General features: G+C 35.7%; 1 protein-coding gene across 7 annotated transcripts in view; it reads left to right on the top strand.

Annotated features, from left to right (window-relative positions):
• Positions 1-10,000, top strand: part of LOC144969388 (transmembrane protein 179-like) — a 45,372-nt gene that overhangs the window by 22,782 nt on the left and 12,590 nt on the right. For 3 of the 7 annotated variants that reach the window (XM_078908509.1, XM_078908499.1, XM_078908503.1), the window contains 3 exons: positions 7,075-7,160; positions 7,436-7,996; positions 9,075-9,307. In XM_078908509.1, coding sequence (XP_078764635.1) covers positions 7,886-7,996; positions 9,075-9,307 — 344 coding nt within the window. In that variant the 5' untranslated portion in view covers positions 7,075-7,160; positions 7,436-7,885. Of the gene's footprint in view, positions 1-647; positions 892-7,074; positions 7,161-7,435; positions 7,997-9,074; positions 9,308-10,000 lie in introns of those variants that run through there. The other 4 variants (XM_078908511.1, XM_078908520.1, XM_078908513.1 and 1 more) reach the window with 3 other exon arrangements.

Here is a 10,000-nt window from a genome sequence, read left to right as displayed (position 1 = left end):
TTGCTGAAAACTGAGATCTGCAGTCATGACCAGATAAACAAAAGGTACAACAACAACAACAACAACAACAACAACAACAACAACAACAACTACTACTACTACTACTACTACTACTACTACTAATTCTACTACTACTACTACTACTACTACTACTACTACTACTACTACTACTACTACTAATACTACTACTACCACAATCACCACCACTATTATCATCATCATCATCATCATCATCATCATCATCATCATCATCATCATCATCATCATCATCATCATCATCATCATCTTGTTGCTGTTATTATTATTATTATTATTATTATTATTATTATTATTATTATTATTATTAATATTATTATTATCATTATTATCATTATTATTATTATTATTATTATTATTATTATTATTATTATTATTATTATTATTATTATTATTATTATTATTATTTGATAAAAATTCTATCTAACCGCGAAAGGGTTAAGAAGGAAGCTTTAAAACCCCCAAGGTAGTCAGTCAGTCCTACAGCCTGCTGTTGTCATCAGGTGTGACCACCGCTACTCCCTCCCTGTTTTCGTAGGTGATAGTGATAGTAGTAGGCCAGCGATGGAATGCAGCCTGAGCAGGGATGCGGGTTTTTGATAGGACGCGCCGTATGATGAAAGGATGTCAAGCGAATTGTTGTCATTTTCCATGTTTTATCCCGAGATTACTTGTATACCTGAGAAGTGCGGGAGTCTTGTATTGTAAATAAGGGCTTAGTTTGAGACAACCTGAGACAACGGGATCGTTAGTGCATTTTGCTGTTGATGTTGTACGTTGTTGGATAAATGAATATTTATGTGAAGAAGCCAAGTGACAGTGACTGACAAACCTTTGGATTTCTCATTCGTTACTGTAGGTATTGATCTGTTTTGATTTCGTACCGGTGCGAAAGGTTTGGATGGTTATTCTCCCTTAAAATTGAAAAACGCTTTTTTGAAATAAATTTTATGCAAAAACGAAGGCGCTTCGTTAACTCACTCAACCCTAACACCGACTATATCCGTAGTTTACCCGGGTTACTTTTACCCCATGCCTATTTATTACATATTTATGTGACAAATTATAGGCGTATTATCAAAGCTAATGTTTTAGTTTTTGCATGTTAATGATAGTTGAATAAAACTATCTATGCATATGCTCATTTTTTAATAGCTACATTTTTTTTTTTTCAATTTCGAAAAGTAGCAAAACTCTTTAGGGTTGAGTGAGTTAATTCCTTTGCCTTTCTTTTCTTCTTACTTTTTCTTTCAATGTTTTAAGTTTATAGTTTGTGTAGGCTGCTTAAAGGGATTGACCTCTGTTTTAAAGTCTCTTTAATGATCGGTAGGATTTTATGGGATCTCATCGAGTCAAGAAAACTGAGATCAAAGGAAAATAAATCAATATAACGCGTCTCAAACCAGGATTTGAACCCAGGAATTTCCAATCCAAGGGCGAGTGATCTACCTCTATACCACGGGATCACTCGTGAGTCTTTACTTTACTTATCTACCAGTTTGGTCATTTATAATTTACCCTTTTATTGATTTCGTATTCAATCATGGAACTCGAGTTACTGGTTGCTAAGCAACGCATCATTCACCAATGATTATATTCTGAGAACGCAATTGACCACAATAATTAGTATTGTCAGAGGCAGCGTGGCTCAGCGGTACGTTCTTTTCTTCGTACCCGAAAGGTACCGAGTTCGATCACCCGCCGCTGCGCAAGTCGCCTCACCCTAGCATAATTTGCGGCGCTGCATTGCGGCTAACGCCTGGGTTATTCCAGTTCTCCCTTGGAATAGACCCTGGAGACAAATTTACCCTATGGGATGAATAAAGGGAATTTCATTTTATTTATTTATTTTAACCCGCTTCCCTCGCACGGCAAAAATAATGTTCTCCCATAACATGTAATTCATCTATCACCCATCATCTCACTAGGGTAATATGTGAGAGTGAACTAGATACACTCATCTATTTCCCTGTACTTGAACCGTTTGATTCCTAAGTCGATTTTTTCACTGCTACTACTACTCGCACATTCTGCTCTTCTGTGTGGAAAGCTCTTTCAGCAGACACCGGACATCGTAATTCTCTGTCCTCCTTTAAATCCTCTTTGAAGACATGAGTACTTCCTTTCAGTTTTCTTTGAGTGATTTTATTGAATGATATATATATATATATATATATATATATATATATATATATATATATATATATATATATATGATCGCATGTGCATATATGTGATCCTTCGTATCGAAACGGTATTATGTCGGGATGAATTGGACCCCGAAAAGTGACTTTAGAATTAAAGTGATAGTAAATACAAATTTCTGAGCTTTTGCATTGTGAGAAATTGTCCTCATTCTCTAACATATCAAATCGGAACAAAACCAAGTTTAATGTTTTTGTCAATAAATTCAATTTTTTTTGCACCCAAGTCACCCCGACATAATACCGTTTAGAGGCGGTGGGTCACATATATGTATAAGCGCTTCCGAGCACTTTTGGTGGAAAGAAAATACGCATTATTATTATTTTATTATTATACACTGAAAACTGAATTTTAAGTCTGAGATAAATAAATTAATATGCTGCATAGTTGGCAGCACGGCTCAGCGGTACGGTCTTTGCTCGTATCCAAAAGGTACCGAGTTCGACTACCTGCCTCGTTGTGTGACCTTGAGCAAGTCACCTCTCACCTCGTCCTATCTCACTTTGCGGCGCTGTACTGCGGCTGACACCTGGGTTTTCCAGTCTTCCCTTGGAATAGATCCTAAAGACAAATTTCCCCTTGGGGAATTTATTTATAATTTATTATTTCTAACTAGTTAACTGTCGTGCTCTGGAAAAACACGTATTCAAAAATTTTGACCAGAAAACTCGTCCTTCACATATCGATCGATTTAAATGACCCTCATCTTGGCAAAATAGTCTCTCAACTCTAGGTCCTAGCGAGGTTAGAATAAGATCAAACTCAGCTTATAAAAGATTTATTGAAGAGGGAGGATGGAGAGGATGTGCGGTGAATGTGGTCATGTGGTTTGACACTTGCTTTCGGACTGGGTCGTCAATAGTTCCTGTCCCGCTCTGAGTGGTGCATACTTGAATTTTTGGAAAAGGCTTTTTACTCACATTTGTCTCACCGTACCCGAGTGTAAAATGAATACCTAGCCGTTAACAGCATGTGTCGGTCTGAAGAAAAATAAAGTACAATGTCGTTTAACAGTCGTCAGGTCACGTCCTACACGGTAAGTGTTGCTGTTTGCTAAGGATCCCTTGTAAACCGCTTTGAGCACGTTTAACGGATATTATCGCGTTATTTAAAGGTTTAAAATGCTCAGAGAGAGAGAGAGAGAGAGAGAGAGAGAGAGAGAGAGAGAGAGAGAGAGAGAGAGCGAGAGAGAGCGAGAGAGAGAGAGAAAGAGAGAAAGAGAGAGAGAGAGAGAGAGAGAGAGAAAGAGAGAGAGAAAGAGAGAGAGAAAGAGAGAGAAAGAAAGAGAGAGAGAGAGAGAGAGAGAGAGAGAGAGAGAGAGAGAGAGTTTGGCCACCATCAAATCTGCATACATCTGATCGTATTATTCAAGCAAACGTAAGTATTTACTCGTCCCAGATGCTAACAGGGGCCGTATTTATTGAATCCGTCTTGCTTCAATGGTTTGATTAGAAAATGTATTTGATAGGACATGGGCATGAATGGCCGATGATCGTTTTTCTTTGGTGGTGTGTTTGTAGAACTCGGGACGCGAATAAAGGATGGCAAATATATAAGGGGAGTGTTGATTGGTACATTTTTAAAATGAAAAATAGGTATATAGAAATTATAGTTTGAATGATTAAAAGCTAGATGGATGGATAAATAGATATGTAGATTGATAGATAGGTAGATAAATAGATAGATAAATAGATAGGTGACTAGCTAGTTAGTTGGTTAGATAGATAGATAGATATAGATAGATAGATAGATAGATAGATAGATAGATAGATAGATGGACAAATAGATAGATAGATAGATAGATAAATAAATAGATAGGATAGATAGATAGATAGATAGATAGATAGATAGATAGATAGATAGATAGAGAGGGATGGATAGATAGACAAATATATAGATAGACAAATAAATGTGAATGAAATTGTTAGTAGATCTACCGACAGATATATCAATATAATAATAATAATAATAATAATAATAATAATAATATAATAATAATAATAATAATAATAATAATAATAATAATAATAATAATAATAATTATTATTATTATTATTATAATAATAATGATGATGATGATGATGATGATGATGATGATGGTGATGATGATGATGGTGATAGGTTGTTTTTTTTTAGTGCTCTGTCCACCTCGGTGCTTACTAGACTACCTATAGATTAATTTGCAATTTTTTGTTCGGACATTTTGTATAAATTGTATAGCACCGGCATGTAGGCCTATTTATTGTCCATTACAACAATAGGGAATGAGATTAGCGGAAGAGTAGCGTCCCTTGATTGGACGTCACCCATAGTCTGTGGCGCACAACCAACATGACGTTCTCTCTCTAATAACTTTTCCGCCGGTGACGTCACAGACTATGGGTGACGTCCAATCAAGAGACGCTACTCTTCCGCTAATCTTATTCCCTTTGTTAAAACAAGCCCATAATATTATCACACCTGTAAACAGGTGCACGTCGTACATCACTGATCTCGAATGACACAACACATTCAGAGATTAAATTGTCTTAAAGTTATATATATATATATATATATATATATATATATATATATATAATATATATATATATATATATATATATATATATATATATAATACTATATAATATCTTGGGGATAGGGAAGAGGTGGGGGGGGGGGGGGTTGATAAAATTGTAAAGGAGGAGGCGGAATGGAGCTTGTAAGGCGGATGGGATGTAGCAGAAATTCAGCAACAGATCTTTTTATTTTCCAGCAATTTTTCCTACAATAGGCAGTAATTTGGTCTTTTGAATGTCACTGGAAAGCAGACTCTACCGTGTGAGAGGCGGTCACCTTGTTTGTGTGGTCTAAATTCCAACAAAGGAAACTCTTCTCCACCCTGCTATCATGGGCCATTGTTGTCACACAGTCCATCACTGCTGCTACACTCTCAAAACTAAATTACTACAATAAAGGAATCGTTTTTATATGAAAAACACAATTATTGTGAAAGAAGAGCAGTATACGGACCATGGGGGCGGAGACTATTTCGTGGGGAGTGGGGAGGGGGTAGGGGGGGGGGATGGCGCTGTTAAATTGTGTACATCATTTTCTTCCCGTGCCTTGACATTTCATGTTTCCTTGATCAACAAAACAACAACAACAACAACAAAACAACAACAACAAAACAACAACAACAACAAAACAACAACAAAACACACACAAAAAAAAAACAAAAAAACAAAACAAAACAAAACAAAACAAAACATATAAAAAGAAAAAAAAACAAAAACAAAAACAAAAACAAAGAAAACAAAATTGTAAAAACAAACAAAAATACAACAATAAAAAACAACACCACAAAAAAAAAAATTAAAAAAAAAACAAGAACAAAACAAAACAAACAACGTCAACGAAAATCAACAATAAACCCCCCCCCCCCCCCAAAAAAAAAAAAAAAAAAAAAAACAAGTAAAAAGACTGATGTCAATTGGAAACATTCATTGTTGTCTAGTGAACAAATTAGGGATTAGATAATCTTGCCCTAGAATAGAATATTTTATAACCAAATGGATATTGCGGGGATCAAACTCGTGTAAAGCACATCTCATATTATTATCATTCAAAGCGGGGAAATGAAGTGAGATCATTTCCCTCTTATTTTCCTCTATTAATATACTTGTCCATGATTGCCTCTTTTTGTTTCATTCTCCTTCTCCTCTTCCTCCTCCAGCTCCTCCTCCTCCTCCTCCAGCTCCTCCACCTCCTCCAGCTCCTCCTCCTCCTCTTCCTCCTCCTCCTCCTTATTCCCCCTCCACCACCACAATCTCCTGTTCTTTCATTATCCAATTCTCCTTGAAGAATTGTGAATAATAATAATAATAATAATAATAATAATAATAATAATAATAATAATAATAATAATAATAATAATAATAATAATATAATAATAATAATAAGAAGAAGAAGAAGAAGAAGAAGAAGAAGAAGAATGATAATAATACAAATAATAATAATAATGATGATGATGATGATGATGATGATGATGATGATGATGATGATGATGCCGACGACGACGACGACGACGACGATGATCATAATAATAATAATAATAATAATAATAATAATAATAATAATAATAATAATAATAATAATAATAATAATAATAATAATAATAATAATAATAATAATAATAATAATATCGATCCAGTGATCATTAGTAAACAAAAACTAAAACATCAAAAACCATTTGCTTTTTTACAATTCTTATACCACAGTGTTTAGATACTTACATACCTACTAAACACATTAACATTACATTTATAAAGACTACTTGAAGATAGCGGAATATTCCATTTCTTGCGTATCATACTGTACTAGTTGAACCTTTAACTATAGTACTCTTAATCAGTATATGATATATGATAATATATATATATATATATATATATATATATAATTATATATATATATATATATATATATATATATATATATATGATGGTTTAGCTGGGATGTTTATTCTAACGTTAAGTATGTACTTTGCAATTGACTAACGTCCTACCTAAACATATTTGCAGGTCTGATAACCGGACGCAATTAATTATGGGCTCGTTTTGATATTGTTGGTTTGAGATTGAGAGTAGAGAGTATTTACATTACAACAATGAGACCAAAACAATTTGGGTTATCACACCTGAAAGTTGCTAACGTCCTATCAAAAGGATAGGAAGCAACAATTACTATATCCGTGTGAAAACTATCGAAAACCGGGATTAACTCCGACTCTATGGGCCTTATGACTCTGAAGGACTATTTTTAATAAAATCTCCATTTCTTAACTCTCTCCAGACCAGCCATTTTCAGAGTTTCCCCCAAAACGTCAAGCCCACCCAACACAAAAACAGAATTGTCTTACTCAAACAGAAAACCAACAAGTACGTTCTAGATATACACAATATTGTTTAGCAATATGAGCTCTATCTACAACACAGTGTCAAGTTTTTATAACTATAACTATAACAACAAATTTTCTTAAAATTTTGTGATGTGTAAAAGAAATCAGAATGATAAGATTGCTGGTTGTATCGTAACGAATGTGACGATTTTCCTATGGTTGGTAATGAGAGGGTTAAATTTAATATTGATGTCAATTTCCCATTATGAATTTCTCTATTTCTTTTTCTTCTCTCTCTCTTTTTTAAAATCACAGAGTTCCCCAAATGATTGTGGTGGAGTACGTTTAAATAAACAGGAATCCTCGTCTACTCTAGTCATCCTGTAGTATTTCCTGGAAAGGACTCTAGTGTCATCCTGCAGTATTTCCTGGAAAGGATTCTAGTGTCATCCTGTAGTATTTCCTGGAAAGGATTCTAGTGTCATCCTGTAGTATTTCCTGGAAAGGATTCTAGTGTCATCCTGTAGTATTTCCTGGAAAGGGTTCTAGTGTCATCCTGCAGTATTTCCTGGAAAGGATTCTAGTGTCATCCTGTAGTATTTCCTGGAAAGGATTCTAGTGTCATCATCATGTACATCAACAACAAACGCCTTTGTCTTCTGAGGATATGGAACTGATGTGACTGGCCACTTACTATACTAAGATAACTGTGATTTTTCTTCTCAAGGAGTCCTGATAAAGGCATAGTAATAACGAATAGTCAAGATGAAGCCGATCCTTGAGTTACTGAAGGACTTCTATATTCAAAGGGGTATCTTGTACGCCATGATAACCTTCTTCAGTTTTTTTGTTATTGTTCCACTTGGTGATCTACGGGTAAGATATTATAGGATATGTGTTTGTAGATAATGATAATAAAGCGGATAACAACGAAGATACTGTTGCTGATGATGATTATTATGATGATGGTGCGGTGGTGGCGATGATGATGCTGGTGATAATGATGATGATGATGATCCTGATGATGATGATGATGATGATGATGATGATGATGATGATGATGATGATGATGATGGTGATAATGATTACCTTTATATTTTACTCCAATGATTTATAATCTAAATTTATATACAGTCACGTTTCTCCAATCCGTTCCGAACACGGCATCGGTCAGTGTGATGTTCGGATTATAGAGTCATAAATCCTCTCTATTGTAATTTCTTGTTCCCAAAATTTGATTAAGATTATATTCCAGCACTAAAATCAAGATTTTAAAGAGTAATGACGTGAGCGTTTTGCTCTATGGATCAGAATGTTGGAAGATCTCAAAGAGTATCATCCAGAAACTTGAAGTATTCCAAAACAAATGTTTACGACGAATCTTCAAGATATTCTGGCCAAATACAATGTCAAATGAGAACCTGAGAGCTAGAGCAAAGGTGAAGTCTTTGGAGAGTCTCATTAAAAGGAGAAGATGGCTTTGGTAAGGGCACACGTCTGTCACAGACCTGATGAAACATTTACAAGGGAGGCCCTGCGATGGACACACCAAGGAAAAAAGAAGCGAGGCCGCTCCAAGGAGACTTTGAGACGTACGATGGAGAGGGGACCTAAAACAGTGAGGTCTGTCCCTCGAGATGGCCCCAAGAATAGCTGCTGACAGGACCAGGTGGAGATCTCTTGCATCGCCTCAAGTACCAGCAGGCCCGGACAGGATTGAGTGGCTGACTGAAAATAAGTGTTCGGATCCGGAAACAAGAATTACGGGGCACAAAAATAACGAAGAAAAAATTCGTCCCTAGGCGACTTGTCCGGATAATGGAGACATCAGGATTGTGAAGTTCCGCATTAGAGAGACGCGACTGAGGTTATTTTTAATTATTTTTTTACGCCTTAAAAAATCGTCTTATCCTCCCCCCCCCCTCCTTTCTCTCTATCTCTTCCCCATGAACAGATTCGTTTCAAAGATGACCATTGTTCAAGGTGTATACTCTATTCAGATATAGAATACGTGGATTCTAACACCAGTGTCACACCGTATTTCCATATAAGTTTTGGAGAGCAAGAAGTGTGTGAATACAGCATTGCCGTGTCATCTGTATTTTGCCTCATTTACCCAATTATTGTGGGGATTGTATATTTTTTCATGTACAGAAAGGACAGCAAGGAAGTCAGTCCTGAACAAAAGTAAGTCACGTCTTCATTGCCTCCGCAAAGGAATTTGGTGAACGTAGTCTCTCCGTACATAAGGGCATGGAGTGGGAGACTATACCATTTTCTGTAGTAGCAAACAAACAAAATTTATAAACTACAAAATGCAATAAGTGGTGGTGTTAGTTATCGAAGTGGTGGCAATAATAGTTTTCCAAAACTCGTTAAGTCGATTTTTCTACTTTTTGAGATAAATAATATTTTAAGCATCAAATGGCACAAGAATTTCCCTAGATTTGTGTGAATTTGGAAGTTTAAATGTGATAAAATAATAGCTAGACCGAATGAAAAATTTTAAGAGAAATCCTCAATATCTATGTAGTCTAGTGGTATGACACTCGCTTTCGGATCGGAAGGTCCAGGGTTCGAGCCTCGCGCTCGGCGCATAGTTGAGTCCTTGGAGACACAGGGCTGGCGGAGTCGGTTATTTTTAAACCGACTCCGACTCCGACTCCAGCCTTGAGACCGACTCCGACTCCTCAATACAAGGTGTATATCTATGTATGCAACCAACACTCGCAGCTACTTTTAGCTTTTCCCCAGTATATGTATTATAACAATACAAGCCGCTTCATATTTGATATTGCATCATTAAAAGTACAAGCTCTTCATCATTTTTCGGCTACAGACTGATTAGCTCATTTCGAATAAACTTATTAAATAATATTA

The sequence above is a fragment of the Berghia stephanieae genome, chromosome 1 (assembly GCF_034508935.2).
Source record: "Berghia stephanieae isolate SIO BIC M18660-M18661 chromosome 1, UCSD_Bste_1.3, whole genome shotgun sequence".
Classification (NCBI taxonomy): Eukaryota; Metazoa; Mollusca; class Gastropoda; order Nudibranchia; family Aeolidiidae; genus Berghia; species Berghia stephanieae.
Note: the sequence above shows the minus strand (reverse complement) of the source record. Positions and strands in the feature narration are given on the sequence as shown.